The 17830-nt window shown below is 46.3% G+C and overlaps 1 protein-coding gene across 1 annotated transcript; it reads right to left on the reverse strand.

Moving 5' to 3' along the window:
* Positions 1-366: 366 nt before the first annotated feature.
* NABP1 (nucleic acid binding protein 1) lies at positions 367-11902 on the reverse strand. The gene is made up of 6 exons (XM_063399879.1): positions 10400-11902; positions 10155-10293; positions 7189-7260; positions 5774-5846; positions 5449-5515; positions 367-4636 (listed from the first exon to the last, which is right to left on the reverse strand). The coding sequence occupies exons 1-6, from the start codon at positions 10878-10880 to the stop codon at positions 4449-4451; spliced, it is 1020 nt and encodes a 339-aa protein (XP_063255949.1). The 5' UTR covers positions 10881-11902; the 3' UTR covers positions 367-4448.
* Between the last annotated feature and the right edge of the window lie 5928 nt (positions 11903-17830).

Raw genomic sequence — 17830 nt, forward strand, 5'->3', positions numbered from 1 at the left:
CCATCCCATTGAAACTTGAATAATAAGGAAACATTTAGCTCTGAAGGTACATTCAGAGCACAAGTTTTCTTCTCTGAGCTACATCCTGATGTCTTATTCCTTCCCTAATCTTCCTAGGACATGTATAAATCTAGATAGTCTTTATCAACTGGGGGTGTAGGGCAGTTTTAGATGAAGCTCTTACAACTGCATTTTCTTTATGAGAAAAAAAGTCAGCAACTTAGAGAAATTAAAAACCTAAGTGAAGTCATTAAGAGTTCGCCTTAGTCACTTCTAAACTTTTTCCTAACCCCTTTGAACTTCAGCAGTTTAATCAACAGCTTGTTTAGGATTAATCTACTCATCCCAGTTACACACACACACAAATGTCTGTCAGAGAATAAATTAAAAAGCAACATCCCCATAAAGAGCCATAACAATTTCACCTTCTCTGCAAACAATAAAGGACTCAGTAAGATAATGAGGGCTGAAGACAGAAAGAGCATCTCTTAATGAATTCTTGGGACTCCTGTGGCCCCTCTGCTCCTCAGCAGGGAGGGCCAGGTTCACCCTGCAGTCAGGGGAGCACTTGGCTGGGATACAGCCAGTGGGAGCTCCACTGCGATCATTAGCAGAGCTCATCAGGTCCGGAACAGGCAGTGACAGCCCTGCAGCCTCCTCAGGAGCATGCACAGGTGCTCGGCTGAGAGGCAATTCCCCAAATTAACTGAGTGCAGCTCCTGAGCCAGCCGCCAGCAAGGGCTGCAGGAAGACAGCAAGGCACTCCCGGGATCCCGTGGGAAAGCACTGCTGGATGCTTCACAGTGCAAATACCCACTTGACTCAGGGGTTAGGGACAAAGAGCATGTTTGACCAGGCAAATCTACAAACATTTGAGAACCAAGGGAACAACCTGGCAGGTGAAAACACATGGGCCATGAAGGAACCCGGGAGACTTCCCCAGAAACACTGCAAGCCCCATTGCTTTTACTAATCCCTAGTCCTATAAAAGCACTTCAGGAGCTTCTGAAGAAAACTGCCTTATAGCAAGGAAAAGATCCCAGCCTTTAGGAGCATGTACATGAGCTGCAGAAGATGGCCACAGCAGCCAGGTCCTTTCAAAACATAAGGTTCAATGTCCCTGAAAAATGTAAGGGTTTCCAGGGAACAGCACCTGTCTCCTGAACACTCCCCTGTCCAGAGAACGTGGTGGACAGCCCTGCAATGTTGCTAAGGGGGTCATCTGTGCAGACACTGCACTGAGGTAGAAAAGGTGTTTTCTACCACCCATCACAGCGTTACAGAAGCAGCATTCACTGCAGATACCTTTCCTGGGATTTGTGATGCTAAAGAGCAGCATGATTTGGAGCACAGGACTGCAACCTGCCAGTTTCAAGTTACACCAAAACTAATTAAATAAGTTGTGAAGGCAGATTACATTTCAGGTCCTGCATTTTGGTCCAGCATTTGTATTTGTTCTTAGAGCACCTTCCCATTTTCACTGTGCACATGGGGTGTTTATGGCTTTCCCCCGTAACCGAAGTTGTGACCGTATTTCACAGTATGGGACTGCTTTGCCACTTTTAAATCAAGGTGACTCATGCTGAGTATGGACAGAAACACAGATGGCAGCAGAACTCTTTCCACTGCCACTCTGCCATCAGTCCTTGGGCTGGGGCAGGTAGGAGAGGGGGAGCTGTTGTCAGGTGATGAGAACAGAGCATCTTGTGATTAAAGTGTATGGTGACTACTCAGCAGCACTTCAGCACCGTGCAGTTTGGGTCTGGGCACATGAACACTTTCCAGTGCTTCTTTTCCTTTGGAAATCTGTATTATCCAGAGAGGACCCTAAGTGCAGCCTAACCATTAATAGGAAGACATCTGTAAAGAGACTCCATGACCTAACCACTGATGAACTGCCTTAGTTGTGTCACAGTAATTCACAACTGCCTGTTTGCATAGAGATGTGTGTCTGTCTGTGAACCGAGGTGGTATGATCCCAACAGCTGCAAGGCAGGCTCCCACATTCCTCTGCAAGCTGAGATCTCACTATCTTGACACTGATACCTCTGAGGGAAACAACTTTGTCACAGGCTCAGTGGAATATCAGAGGACCTTGAAAAATTATATTTAAGTCCATGTCCATTTCAGGGCACAGATTTCCCCTGCAAAGAAGTAAAAATTTATTAATAAACTGCAATAGTTTCATGTAAGAAACAGGAAAGCAGGAATGCTACTAACCTTGAGAACATGAAGACCATCTCTTGCGTTTTTCCTCCCGACTGCACATCAATCATCCACTTGACTGCAAGGTTTTAATCTTATGCCACTTAGCATTAATCATATCACTTTTTACTTGGAATTTGTGAACAAGTACTCTGTTTATCAGCTTAATAAAAGCTCAGATGCATAGAGCCACAAACATCACGCACCTCAGCACACACTAACACAGGGTTGCCCTGGATTTTAACTTTTTTATGCCATAGAGAAGTTAGGAACACCAGGACTTGAGATCCACACTGGAGACACTCCAATGAATACCAAGTCTCCACCACCACCTGCACTGTTCACTTGCAAACCTTACACCTACTAGTGGGCAGCATGGCTCTCACACTGTACTTACATCTTATGTACCTCTGGAACACGTCAAAGACATTTCCTGGGTTTAGAAGTCCTCTTGGCTTCCTTCTCACAAGCACATCAACTGTCTTAGAGCAACACTGAAGAAGAGGTTGTCCACGCATCTGGACTATACATCACATTTATTTAAACTAGTGAGCAATTTGAAGTCCCTGAGTTACATGTCACCTCCTTACACCATTCCCCCAGAAATGCCTGCTTTCTGCTTCACCAAGGAGCAGTGCTCTTCCACAGCAGCACCCAGAGGGGATCTTCTGAGGCATGCCACCCTGTTGTGTCCGAAACAAGTTTCTCTGGTTCCACCTGGAAGTACCAGGGAAGCACTTTACCAGAGCAGAGACAAACAGCCCCCAGGTGTCTGGGCACACAGGGCTCTCTCAGCCTCCCTTCAGCACTTTGTTGTAGCTGATGCTCGCATTTCAAAAGAAGTTCAGTATTCCACACCAAGCAGGGAACTTGCACCGATTAGAAGCAATTTTCAACAGATCAGCATAGAGTACCAAAACGAAAAGAATCAAATGTAAACAACTTGTAAACATTAGTAACACAGCAGTAGATTCAAATAACATGAATAACCACAGAGACAACTCACAATTCAGAAACAACCTTTTGTCATGAAGTCTTTATGGCTTGACAAAAGAAAGTTAGATTTGTTTTTGATGTGGTTAGTGCAATTCTGTTTTATTTGAGAGGTCAGTTAAGAAGAGTTAAACAGATGAATCCAGTATGACACCTCAGTTTCCAAGCTGTTTTTGAACCTGATCTGAAATATGGCACTGGACTCTCATCTAGAGTCAAGGCATTTGTAATCTCAGAAATAAAACCAGCTATTTGCCCCCTTAACAGCATCAGAAGTGCAGCTGTGTGCTTGGCCAGTACCTCTGCAATCCACATATACAGCTTCACCTAATACATAATTTATTTGGAAAAGTGAATGAAAGAAGGAGGAGGAGTAGGCAGACTCATTGAAGAGATGGGTAATGCAGCATTTGAGAACAGTCCGCTCTGGAAATTCAGGCTCCTGCAAAGTAACCTTGGGCTTTTACGCAAGGAAAGGCTACAAAAAGCATATTCTCCAACACTGTCTGAATTTAGATCCTCCTGTTCTGCTATCTCATGCAAAGCAAGAACAAATATCCAAGCTTCTATCCAAAGCAAAAATCAGTGTCACTTTCCTTGACAGTGATAATGGTGTTTAGAGAGAATTTTTCAAGTAGTGTACACCTTTTTGGAATCAGAATCAAGCTTCAAGACACCACACCTTCAGCTTTGACCCGAGCTATCCATTCTCTGATTCCAGAGACACCACTAGGTCTGGCACCACCATTTCCTTACACTTATTGCTTTCACAAGCCATATTCATTCCCAGGACACCTAGCTCACCAGAGCATTTTTGCTCTTCCCCTTCATTTCTCTTCCAATAAGAAGAGCTCCCATTATCCCTAACAGAAGTCAACACATGCGTGCACAGGACAGAATAGACCTATTAAGGCTACATGGCTGACCAAAAGAAACAGAAATACAGGTATGTAACTGAAATTTTCTTCTGTTTAGCAAGGGCACCGAGTTTTAATTGAGACACTTCACCTGTGACCCTTACTTCCTTGTATCCACCTTCTCCCCCTACCCCCTTTACGTACAGGGAAGACTCACTGTGCTTCCCTGATGTAAAACAAGAAATAGATCACATCAAGTTTGCTCCATACACCAAAAGGTAAAAAAAACAACCAAAGGACAAACTGGTTCACAGTTAACTATAAATAAAAGTGCAGTAAGTGTTCAAGTAGAGTGTAGAGTTTAAGCAAGCTGTACAACCACATTTGGCATAGTCATCTTTTAAAGGCCCTGCGTGGGTCCCTCCCATTACTGACAGCAGGGGGAAGAGGCTGAACAGTATTAGCTGGTGCTGGATTTACAGGTCCTCGTCCATTGCCTCTCCCACTACCTGCATAAATGTGGCCGTGGTTATACGTGAATGGAAATCCACTTGCTTCAGGTCCAGCTTGTAAACCATTTCCTGAGAAGACAGAAAAAACGTTATCACAAGTTCCATAGGCTGAAATCACCGATTCCTTACACAACACAAGTTTACCAACAGAGAATACATGGAGTTTGAAGTAACCACCAAACTCTGAAGACCAGAAGGAAAAGCCTCTCTGGCCTTGCAAGACCCCAAATCACACCTTACCCTTCCCCTCCCAAACTACCTTCCCTCCATCCCTACTCTCCTTTCCCAGCTAAAGCAAGAAGGGCCATAGTAACAGACTTTTAACACCAGCTACTGAGTATGGGCACTGTGTAGGGCAGGCCAGAACTTAAGGCTCCCTCCCAGCTTATACCTGCTTAAGCCTTGAAGTGTTTTCTTTTTTAAGATTCTTTGTTTAAATACAGCAAAAAAAAGATCTGGGTAAGTCAAATATTGGAATTCAGATTACCACCACTTCTGGTTTTGGGAGCTAACCAGGTAGGAAAGCCATGGTGTCTAGTAAGACTGAGGTAATTTTTAAAGCCAGTGTCTCAGGAAGTTTAAATAAGCAGAATTTGTAGTGCTGCAAAATCTTTTCAAAAGCATCACAATTTAAGGTTAGTCACCCCTTATGTGATATAGGCACCCTGAATATTCTAATCTCCTCTGCTACAGAAGAAATCCTGAAAACAGTTTCAGGAAACATTCATGCTTACATGCTGGAGGTTCAGGCCCCAGTCTGAATGACTTTTTAGAGCCTAGTGCACTTCTTTATTCCAATAATGAAGAACCCTTGAAATAAAATTTCCATTCCCATTAAGCGTTTCTCTTTTTTTCACTTCTACAAACTGAAAAAAACTTACCCAGTGGCCCAAAATTACAAGTACCCATACCACTTGATGCAGAAATATTATTCTGTTCACTCTGTGCCTTTAGAGAAAGGTTAAAAAAAAAAAAGACATGCATCAGAGAAAATCCACATTTTTACAGAAAGGGGCTGATTTTTCCCCCTGTGTTCTTACAGTGACTCCACATGGAATTTATCTCCTACTTCAATTATTGGCTCATTGTTATCTATATATCACTGAGTCCATCTTTCCAGAAAAGTCACATCTGATCACAGCCCAGTGTGAAATATTTGGAACAAAGAGCACTTTAGGCCAGAAGCCTCAGACAAGTTTAACCTACCAGTTTGTTCTGCCCAACGTGTTCTGAGTTGGGTTCACTGTAGTTTGGCACTTCTGAGTACACCATGCAGAACCTGGAAAGAAATAAGGATTATTAGAAAGTTCTAAAGCCGTTTTTTAACAGAGTTCTCAACTCCACAATTCACAGAGTATATGTTCTTGACACATCTCATCACCTAGAAGTAATTAGTCAAGACCCCACTGTTCAGAGAATATCCACAGAGGTATTAAAAGGCTCTTTGATCCCTTTATAGGCTTGTGGTGAGGATGCCACATCTTCCTGGCAGGGCATTTCAATCAAGCACAGGCAAGTATTCATTTACTAGGGAGGTTAAGTGGCCTAAATAAAACAAAAGGTGATGAAAGGGCTCCCTTTGTCTCTCTTCCTGCTGCACAATCTTGTCCAGCACCCACTCACAAGGTCACTGAGTCACCTAGCCTGCTCCCAGACAGAGATTGCATTACACCTCTAGAGAAAACTCACTCCCACACCATGCAGTGCCCCATTAACAATAATAGCACAGAAGAGCCCAAAACAGGCAATGAAATTCAAAGCATCCTTTTCCACTCAAGGAGACTATGGCAGAATAGGCCCATCAACTCACTACATGGAAATTCTGGCAGACAGGAAGAAAGATCTGGACCATTACACTGCTTGGAATGGTTAAACACAAGCAGAGCTCCCACCTGCTGCTGGGAGGCACAACCCAAATAAGGACTCTCATCACTCCAGCCTGCTGGAGAGTAAGTCAGCTGGGTGACATTTCTGAGGTAATGGATTTTGGACAAGGAAATCTGTAGAGTTTTTTTCATGTAAATCTATCTGAACACTGGGCATTTCTGAACCACAGGAGGGTATGTGGCAATCCCAGAGCCCCACTGCCCTGATGACTGCAAGGTTTCCCACAGCACTTTGTGCAACAGTGGAAGTACTCTTCTGGTTAGAAAAATGTTGCTGTTTTTTCTATTGCTCAAGTACATTACTCATGTTTGTTCTTAGGCAGGAGCTGTTGCCCTAGTCTGTGGGCAGTTCAAAGCAGGTTTAATGAGGCTTGCTTCTGCTTGGATGTGATTCACTGGAGTGACCTTACTCTTCCCTCTCTGCATTGCCTGTCCCTCAAGGATGACACACACAGAAAAGGCTTCCACCAAGACAAAGTGGTTAATCAAGATAAGGCCTAAGTAAGCAATGCAGATTCAGTCCCTTGTCATTTACATTTCCTCCTCCTAGACCTTTGCTAGTGGTAGAAGCTGATTTTCCTCAAAGTACCTACAGTCCAGAGAGGGTCAGAGCTCATTACATCCATGACCAACTGAGAACACACTTTTGATGCCCTAAATTCCATTTCCTAAGAGCTGCCAGGTCTCATACTTACCATGAGGCTCTGCTGAGAAGTACGAACACACAATACTTACTCCCCAATTTTATGCAGCTCCCCTCCTCGTCCTGTGTAAAGTGTCAGGCATCCTTTCCACAGAGATGCGTACCTGGCAAAAGAAAGGAGAAGTGAAGCAGATTCTTAGTGAATGAGCTGACAGAGGAAGTGCAAGCATGCCATCTTCCAGGCATCTAAAATGTATTACACACCAGCATGGACCAGAAAATTTCCCAGGGACCCCAATGTCACCAACGGTTTATAGATCTCCATGTACTACTTCTAGCAAAAGGTACCGGAAGCGCGGCAGACTCCTCTGACAATTCCAGGAAAGCAGCCAATTATTTTGAGAGTGGATGCTCTTTTGTTGACTGGAGCAACCCTTATGACTTGTCCTGCAGAGAAAAGGCATTTTGCCAAAAGCAGTATCTGTGTAATATTTGGTGACAACTCTCAGTTCTGCTTTCAGCAGGAGCCAGGAAGAATCACCTTTGCTTGCTGGAGAACACCTACTGAATGTGTATGATCAAAAGTGCTTATGTTTTTAATATAGGTCCTTACCAGACTGGGTTTTTCTAAGGCACAAGTTTGGCCATCAAACTCCAAGTGATGTATAGAAACACACTGAAATCATTTTTTGATTGCAGGAACATTCCCTTACAAGACAGTGTGAGTGCACTTTATTCTTTATGGTAGCACTTGATTTCAAGCACTGAAATCTGAGCTATACAAAATGTTCTGTGTAATTGTTCCCTTCAGTGAGGGGCATCAGAATGGATGTGCAGAGGATGAGGAAAATGCAGACCAGAAACACAGGCACAATGCAAGGGAGTTAAAAAGAACACGTGTGTCTTCTAGCACAGAACAGGGAGTCTCAGCAATTGTACAATGGGAGTCACCACTCTGGACAAGTCACCACTTCCTCATGCTCTCTGGAACAGAGATAAGAAACCTTCCTCTTGCCCTTTGCCTTATCTGCTGAGACTGGGAGACATCCGGCCACACGCAGGGCCCTGAAGAGGCACCAGGGAGGAGTCAGGTTGGCAGGAGAGGACAGCACTGCCAGGGCAGTGATAACCTTCTCTGTACTTCAGCACCAGCAGAAAGCACAGGCACTGTAACTGCAGATACTATCCTGGGAGCCTTCCATCCAGAACAAGGATTAGTGCTCTTCACTTCATAGATTCACTTTAAAGACTCTCTCACTGCTTAACCTTTAATAACCAGCTAGTCATGCAGTCTTGTGGCAGAAAACAAAGGAAAAGAGACACCAAACAATACATGTGAGCCAAACATACATTTACTGGGAAAAGACCCAGCAAATCATGTGACTAACAACCTCCAGTACAAAGTTATTCCACATATGCAAGCATTTGTTTTTATCTCAAAAAGAGCTGGCCATAAAGCACTAAGCACTAATTTCAAATTCAGAAATATTACATGCAACAGCTTCCTGTAAATGGGTTCACCACCCAGTGACATAAGTAAGCAATAGTGCCTGCTTTTGCATCTGCAGCTTGAAATTCAGCAAGGGGGAAAAAGGCATGTTTACCTGCGGTGTCTGTGTAAGCTTTTCTGCTTGTATCAGAGGGCATCCTGCACTATGAGCTCAGGTATGCCAGCATGAGGCCAGTTTTCTGAAGATGAAAGCCAAACCAGAATGGATTTAGCTTTTGCCATTTCATTCCCTTCACAGTCCTAAGGGAGCATGCAACTCATGTGAATGAGGGCATGACTCTGCCACCCACCAGAAACAGTGGTGTCAGCTCATAAATTTAATACATACAAGCCAAGCTCAGATTTTTACATTAAAGGACGCCATGACTCTCCCATTTGTTGCACAGGAACACCAGAGCAGTTACAGTAAGCCAGTCACAGAAGGGAGTACAGTAACGCTGCTGAACAGTATTTTTCTGATTTGGTTCAATGTCATCTAGACACGGCGCTTTGTGCTGGCCCAGAGCTCTGGTTTAGTTCTACCCATCCCTGAACTCCACGTGCTCTCCACGCAAGCAGCCTTCCCCAGATCAACTCTGCTGAGGAGTCAGCCCATTTCGTGTAAAAGGACATTTGCATAGGAGGAAGCAGCTGTAGTTTTGGTGGCAAGGGTCATGCCATTTCAGTCCAGAACTGAGAATTACGATAAAATGAACAACTTAAAAGCAGCTCAGTTAGCAGCCTGAGTCACCTTTCACCTACTTTTTCATAAAAACAAGTCAACAGGACCTTACACACACTGCAGATCCTGGAGTGCCATAAGCCAAAGGATCACTGTAATGGATTTCTAAAAGTGTAACCTAACTGGCATGAAGAACTCAAATGAATCTTACTATGACTGTGCTAGTGACAATTTAAGTGACATGGAAAAGGGTTTTCAGATTGACTCTAACATTCTTTCTTTCAGTAAGTTTCGCAGTTGGGTTTGTTTCTTTTTATTATTATTAAATTACCTCTGAGGAACTAGTTGCACCTAACCAAATTAATACGTTCTTCAGTGTAGCCCTAGAATGAATTTTTACAGTGAAACTGAAAAGATTCTCCTTTGCCTGTCATTTTTGTTATATCATTCCAATGAGAAGCAACTTTCCTGCGTGATATGTAACCACCCCCTCCTTTCATTAAGGAGCTGACTGCCAGAATAAAGAACTAACTGTGAAAATAAGAACATGCTTTGGAGTTCCCCTGCTTGATTTACAGACCAGGACTGACTGTTGCATTCCCCCCTGCCCCAGCAGTCTTTTCGTAGGGATCTTTTTAAAGCTAACCCAAATCTCTTCACCACCACCTCCTGATTACAAACCCAAGCCCCTCCTAGCCTGTACGCTCACACTGGGCATGTTCTGGCCTGGGAAAGGTGGGTTTCGTTTGGCAAGTGACCTTAGGGCGCTGGCTCGGTAACAGGGAGCGGGTCGGAGGGGGCGGCCGTGTCCCCCGTGGCCCTGGAGGGGCCCCGCGGGTGACAAAGGGCTGCGCGGCCCGGCGGGCGCGGGGCGGCCCCGTACGCACCCTTTGGTCAGGCGGATGATGTCCCCCGGCTGGATAAGGCCGCCGATCTCGTCCCACACGCAGATGGTGATGCTGCCCGTCTTGTCCGCCACCTTGCAGGACCTCACCTCGTGCCCGTCCTTCGTCTTGGTGACTCGCCCTGCGGGGAGAAGCGCGGCTGAGGGGGAGCACGGCGCCGCCGGCCCCCCCGCCCGCCGTGACACGCGTGGGCGGCCCGGGGGTGGGGCGTGCCGGGCGCCACTTACCGATCTCCAGCACAATAAAGATGACATTTAAGTTTTTCAGTCCGGGTTTTATGTCTTTTATAAGGAAATACGTGTCGCTCGCCGCGCTCATGCTGCGGCCGGCGCGGGAGTGAGGGCTAGCGGGGCGGGCCGAGCCCGCATCCCGCGGGGGAGCAGAAGCAGCGCGGGGCCGGGCAGGGGGGCACCGGCGACCCTCACAGGGGACGGGGACACGAGCACCGAGGGGCTGTGCGGTGACTGTGCGGCACGCCCGACCCCCACCGCTCCCTCTCCACACCGACACCACCAGCACAGAATCCACCCCGCCTCCCTCTCCCGCCGGCACTGAGGAGCACACGTGCGCCGCGCTCCACTTTATACCGGCCGGGCGCCACCAACCCGACCGCCGGGAGGGGGCGATTGCGGCGAATGGAACCGTCCGGGGCACGCGGAGCGCCGGGACTGGGTAACGGGCGGGCGCGAGCCGGCGCCGCGCGCTCATTGGTCAGCGCCGCCGCCGCCATCTTCTTCTAGGGGCGCTGCCACTGCTGAGTCGGGGTTGCTGAGTTGGGGTGTCCTTCGTGCGTTCGCCCTGCTTCCCTCACCCTTTCTGCCTCCCCTCATCCCTTCTGCCTCCCCTCATCCCTTCTGCCTCCCCTCACCGCCCACCGACTGATCTCCCTTCGGGCAACAGCCCCGCGGCACCCCGAGAGCGGCTGGTGCGGCACGGCGGAGTAAGGGAGCGGTTTGCTGCCCTTCCGCGCCATTTTAAGCCCCGGCCGTAACACTGAGAGGAGCGTTGTCACAGCTTTCCCGGAGGGCGATTTCCCGGCAGTTCCGGCCTCCTTCACTGGGAGAGGAACAAAAAAAAAAAAAAAGATAAAGACATGTGAATTAGTTTGTGGATTTTTTTTTTTCCCTTCAGGGAGAGATTTGATGTCCGTCTCCACCAAGCAAAAAAAGCCGTTGTCAGGGCTGTGGGCATGTCGGGGCTTGGCACGGCTTCACCACCTTTCTGCTCCTGGGACCCAATGCCCGTGGCGTGTAGGGAAAGCCGGGGGTTGTGCAATAGCCTGCTTTGAACCTTCCTGTGCTTAAAATGTGATCCTAAATCCTGATAGGCACTAAAAAGGTTCTCAAAGCATCGCAATTCTGCCAGCAGCTTATTAAGGAGATGTTACTCCCTTGTGCTCGGCGATGGGCAGGGTGTAAAATGGGAGGAAAGGGCAGCTTCTCCAAGCAGGAGGCCATCGAGCTGCTGGAGAAGCCCCCACAAGCCTTGAGGCATCCTTGGCTGGCGGGTCCCGAGGAAATAGCTCCATGCCACAGACCAGCCCAAAGACGTGCAGGTGGTCCTGTAATGCAGCTCTCCCCGTTAGGAAGGGTAGCAGAGCAGTGTGTGTGCACTGCTGCTCCTTGTCAGAGCCAAACCTACCTAGCTGGGCTTTCCCTTTTGAGTCGTGTGAACAGAAGTCCATAGATGACAGCAGTTGTGAAATGCCTGGCCACATGTTCTGCCACATGGGAGCTCTGGCCCAAGGAGTTTTGAGCAATATTTGTGTAGGCAGCAGAGCAGCCTTGCTGGGTGCCACTCGGGGCTCGGAATTAAATACACTGCCTGCAGGAATCTGAAAGGAGAGTCTGCTTAAAGCCCCCTCAAGAGCTTAATCCACTTCTGTCCTGAATCCTTCAGTGAGTGCAGATGAGGGAAATGAGAGACTCCCTCAGGGGCCTGTCTCCTGACAGGATCTATAATATGGTAGCACTGAAACTTTCAGAGTCATCAACTATATTTCAGTATATGAATGGCTTTAATTTAGTCACTTGGGAAGCATTTCAAACCTAACTCCAGGAACGACAGTGTCTCTGGCAAAGGCTGGACAAAAATACCTTTACCTGTATTTAAACTGGTAACATTTTTTCATACATAGGTGGTTTCTTTGCCTTCATTTCTTCCTTTTGTCTGCCACTTCTATTTAGAGCCCTTGGAAAGAATAATTATGTATCCTGTGTTTTCAACCCCAAGCATAACAGATTTGAGGAGAACCATTCCATTTTTCAAGGGGAAAATAAACCCCAAAACAACCAGTTAAGAAAGTTTATTCACATTATGGCAAGCCTTGAGCAGAAAGGAAGTCACAAGTGCAGTTAGCTGAAAAGCAGAAAACACTGAAACACTTCACCAAGAACACTTGTGTGGTGTGTCACTGGTGAGATGGTTTCAGGTGAACATCTGTGCAGGAAGGCAAATGCTGGTGCTCCAGAGCAGCTGGAGAGGTGCAGAGGACACCAGATGTGGGCTCCGAGGTGCCTCACAGCCAGTACACCTGGAAATGCTGCACCAGGCCTGCAGCAGGGAGCACAGGGACCAGCAGCGAGCATGGAGGGACGTGGGTTTCTTTTATACCAAGGTTTCTTTTGAAGCTGGTAGGAAGAGGTTTGAAGTAGACAACACAGCGGGAGGGGCCCAAGCAATGTAAGCAAGCTCAGGAGCACACTGACAACTCCCTGGCATGTCTGATTGAGGAACTAATAAGCAAGGGTGCTCTGCTGGACCTCAGAATCAAGGAAGAACTGCTTGGAAATGTGAAGGTGGGTCAGCGTTAGGTGCAGTGCCTGTGATCCTGAGAGGGGACAGTGGCACAAAAGGCAAGACCACAACTCTGATTCTGAAGAGCAGACTTTGGCCTCTTTGGGAATTTGCTTGTGAAATGGTCCTGGAGATGGCAGCACCCAGAAAAGTTGCCTGGCTTTCAAAGATCATCTGCGAGTGCTGCAAAGGTCTGTCGCAAGCACAGAGAACAAGAGGGAGGCACACTGTTTTCAGTAGTGTTCATTGACAGAGTAAAAGACACAAAATGGAACACCAGATTCCACCTGAAACACAAAAAAACTTTTTTTTTTTTTTTTTTTTTTTTTTTTTTTTTTTTTTTTTTTTTTTTTTTTTTTTTACGTGAAAGTGCTCAAAAACAAGTCAGTTGTGCAGAAAGGTGATGGAATCTCACTCTATGGAGATACTCAAAACCCAACTGGACAGAATCCTAGGCAACCTGTGCTAGCTCACCAGCCAATTTCATTGATACTGTGAAATATTTCCTGTTCTCTCAAATGCCAGAAGAGAGACAGCTGCAGAAAGCTTGATGTGTGTGATAGGAAGGCAAGGTCACCAACTCCTCCTGTAAGGGACTGGGACTGTGCTGGAAAGACAGAGCTGGTCATCTGCTCCCTTACAAGATCCTTCCAGATTCATTAAATACATTGTTTACAGTGTCTATTCTCCCACTGAAGAACAATTTTGCTCTGTTTGTTTCTCAAAGAGACACTTAAAAACTTGCTCATATTTTTTTAATCATTCCAATTGCCAGCCTCTGAGAGTGTCCTTGGTACTATCCAGCAGTGACTGAATGATTCCTGTTTGCTGTGAAGGTGACCTGCAAAGCAAAAGAGTTTTCCCCATCCTGCTTCTTTGTAATGTATAAAGAAACAAGAATTATTATTATTATTTTGGTTTCTCAGCACCTTTTTTCCTGCTTCATTTTTGACTTCAGAACCACAAAGTTATCAAGTAACAGCTAGGCATAATGGAAGCAGCAGCTCTCTGACCTTCCTGGGGCTGTAGTCAGTGTTGCACAAACAGGAGTGCAGGGACTTTGATGCAGGTGAGTCTTCATCCTCAAGATGGAATAATGGATAGGCCTGGAAAAGGAGCTGGACACCAGGACAGCAATATACACTGTGAACAGGAGAGATACATTGTCAATATCTAGGGTTCCTGGTCTTAAAAAAATGTTGATGAACACTGACTGCATGAATGAGTCACATTGAGAGCACTGAAACTTTGCTTCTGCCATTCACAGGAGTAACAGGGAACATGTCCAATAAACTGTGTCTGCAGCCAAAGCAGGAGCCCTTCCATCACTGAGGAAGATGAGTATCTCTGAGCCACTCAGTGTCTTACCACACAAACCAAATTTAGCTCACAGTGAATGTCTACAGCAAGGGTGACACTGATGAAGTTTAAATCATTTCCAAGCTCATTTGCTTGCTCCAGAACATTTTTCTTCTGTGTGAAAGATACAAGTGTTTCTAGGCTGAGATCCACAGGGAGGTTTCAGTCCAAAGCAAAATCAGTGTTGAGTTGCTGAAAGAGTTCTCAGCAGTTGAAGCCTGGCACAAGTCCCGTGCATCTCAACAGGGCTGGGATTTCACCCTCTGGCTGCTATGGAGTTACGCCAGCAGTGACATTGCTCCAAACTCCCTATTTCTGTCAGTTGCTCAGTATTCAGTGCTACTGGAGTCCCAAAGTAGATCTTCCCACAAGAAATCTGCCAGCAAGAGCAAAAGCTAATGTGTAATATTTTATTGTATAGAGACTAAAAATGTACAGATGCCTGCAAACATCACCTTTCACCAAGCCTTACCAGCCCATTACCATATGTCTGACAAGCCTCTAAATTAAGCTACAGGTTCAGGTTTATAACATTGATGACACTTCAGCTCCCTAATGGCACATCAGTGTGTGTTTAACAAGCTGGCAGCCAGTCTGGCAGTCTGGAGACCCCAACAAACAGTAGTTTGGTGTCTTCAGCATCTCAAACACACCATGTTCTGCCATCAGGGTCAGTATTTCCCCAGGGAAATAGGAGTGATACCTGGGAATGCCACACAGGTTTGAGAGGAACTTCATCCAGAAGTCAGTGGGGCAGGTGACTTGGGGAATCCCCACTCTGTTGGGGTCCTGTTTCTGACACAGGAACACATCCAAGCTGCCTGCTGCCCTTCTGCCTCAGGGCAATGTACCTGCAGGTTGCCTGAAGCAGGAAGATGCCTGTCAAATGTCTGATGCTAGAATTCCAGGCAGCTCCATCTACCTCCCTACTGTTAGCTAGGAAAGCTGAATGAGTGCCGGGGCACTGTAAATATCACAGGGAAAAAAAAAAATAAGGGCAAGCAAACAATCAAAATTTGCAGCATTCTTATTCTTTCCAGAGAAGCCACGTGCTTGTGCGGCTGCACTAACATAGTCTTTTCTTCCTGGGTTCCACACATTTTAGCAGATGTTTTCATCTAAGAACTCAATCCTGCGAGGTGTTTTTGAAAGTTACTCATCTCTCTCTTTTGAATCCCTCACACATCAGTCAGATGACTCCACAAAATCACTGATGTGGGGCAGTTCTAGGTCAGCTTTCCTGCTCAGCTGTGAATCAGCTTGAACCAGAGGTATTTGGGTCTGACTTTGTCCCATGCAGATGGAGAGCATAGGAGCTGTTGGCTCTTCATCTTTTCCACTAGAGCTCCAAAGGACAAGACTCAAACCACTCACAACTGCTGTTTCTTGGCTCTCTGGTGAGTGCTGCAGTAAAACCCTGACCTCTCAGCCTTGCACCTTCATCCAAGTGATCTTTAATTAAAAGGTTTAAGTGCAGATGAAGGGATTAGCACTTTCTCACTGTAGCTGTGTCAGAATAACCCACACTCTGTTCACGAGGATTTCAGTCACAGTCACCTGAACCAGTTCAGTAACTCCTGCTTACACAGGGAAAATAGATACCAGCTTTATGCCAACAAAAATGTGGAGTGATCCCTTAAACTGCCCCACTGCCAAGGCTGATAAGAGGAGACAAACACTTCAAGTTGGGGAATGAGGGCAGTTCCAATGGGACACTGGGCTCTGACAAACCTCTGCCTTCGCAATTGAGCTGAGTTCCTTGTTTCACACACACGAGGCTCACACAGGACAGTTGGCACTGGGGAGTTGTCTCAAGTGGCTCAGAAACCTTTCAAATACCAGCAAGGTGAGCCCTTGCCTATCAGTTTTAGCCAGGGGAGGTAACATTTCAGAAGGCTTTGCAAATGCCTTCTCCATTTGCCAGCGCAGTCTCTTCTAGGAATGATTCCTGCAGTCCATGAGCTTGTCCCATGGCACCCCTGTGGCAGCAGTGTGTTCCCTTGGAGATGAGAAGGATCTTGTAACTCGTTCCACTGCAGGAAGGGTTTTGCATCTCACCTCTTCTCCAATGCCTGGGGGAGGTATGCAGACACACCACATCACCCTGTCTGCTGTCTGGCTCCACAGAGCCTAATGGGCTGGAAGTTCAGCCTTGTTCTTGCATCATCTAATGCTGACCTTCAAAAGAAAAATAGGGGATTTATGTCCAGGAAGGAGGCTTTGAAAATTTAATTTGGTTTGGATTTGCTTTTTGAAACAAGGATTTATGTTTCCTTTCTATACTCTTGTTTCTTCTTTTTTTTTCCTCTTATAGCAGTGTCAGCTTCTTTCCAAAAATCTGGTGTTGGTCTTAACAATACAGACTTCTACCTTTCTCAAATCTTAATAAGCAATAGGGTGTGTTAAAGGTGGTAAAAAACCCCAGCCTTCTCACTGATGTGTTTCCTAGGCAGAGGAACCACTTTGTTCACACTGCCACAGAGCTGGATGGGGGTGACATGACCCCACCCTGCCCAGGGCTGTCACCAGGGCTGTCACCAGCCCTACCCCTGGCCTGCCGGCAGCGCTCAGTGTGTGACAGCTGCATGCCAGTGCTGCAGACAGCATGCCTGCCCTGCGCTAGCAAGGCAGAGGCAGTTCCCACCTGCTGGAGGAAGGGGGTGCGGTGCTGGGATGAGTAACTGTGGGAATATTAGCCCTCCCCTCGGTGCTGTGCAAACAAGGCAGCCGTGCTGCCGGGGATGTGGCTCACTGCTGAAAGGCACCAGGCGCGGAGCAAGCTCCTATCTGCAGAAGAGCATGTAGACACAGCCTCGCTTGTTTAGCTCTGTGTTAACAGCAAAAAACAAATCCTAAGTGGACTAAACAAATCTCATCGTGGCAAAGTGCTTCATCAATTACTAATTCAGCCTCTGGCAGACTAATAGGGAATAAAGCTGTTTACCTCAGAGTATGACATGTTTTTCTTTCTTGTCTTCTCCCTGTGGCATCTGTAGATAGATTCTGCTGTGCAAAGCTTTGTGTCAGTGACTAATGAGCAACAATTCTGCAGAATTCTATAAGCTGCATATCATCACTGCTATTAAAGACATTAGGAAAAGCCCTAAGAGTCATTCACCTGGGCCAAAAAGTAAAAAAGTGTTTTTTCAGAACATCAAACCTGATGATGCAGCACATTTCAAGTGCCACTGGCAACAAGAAGAGGTTTTGTACCACTTTTGTATTTTCACTTCCATTTTCTGATCATATGTAACAACAACATTCCTGTCCAGGTGGGATAACAAAGAAAATTGTTCTTTCTGAAAGCCATGAATATATGTGAAGTAAAATGGGTACTCCAAGTAGTCCTTTGGAATGAGCACCCCTGGGAAGGTACTGTTTGAAACCAAGTTGTAGTTTGGGATCTTTTAAAAGATGAATTTAAAAGCCTTACTCACAGTGATGTTTGTAGGAACCATTTGACTGCATCCTGTGTTGTTGCCCCATGTTGTGGAAGGTGTGGG

This window comes from Prinia subflava, chromosome 6 (assembly GCF_021018805.1).
Source record: "Prinia subflava isolate CZ2003 ecotype Zambia chromosome 6, Cam_Psub_1.2, whole genome shotgun sequence".
NCBI classification, from domain to species: Eukaryota; Metazoa; Chordata; class Aves; order Passeriformes; family Cisticolidae; genus Prinia; species Prinia subflava.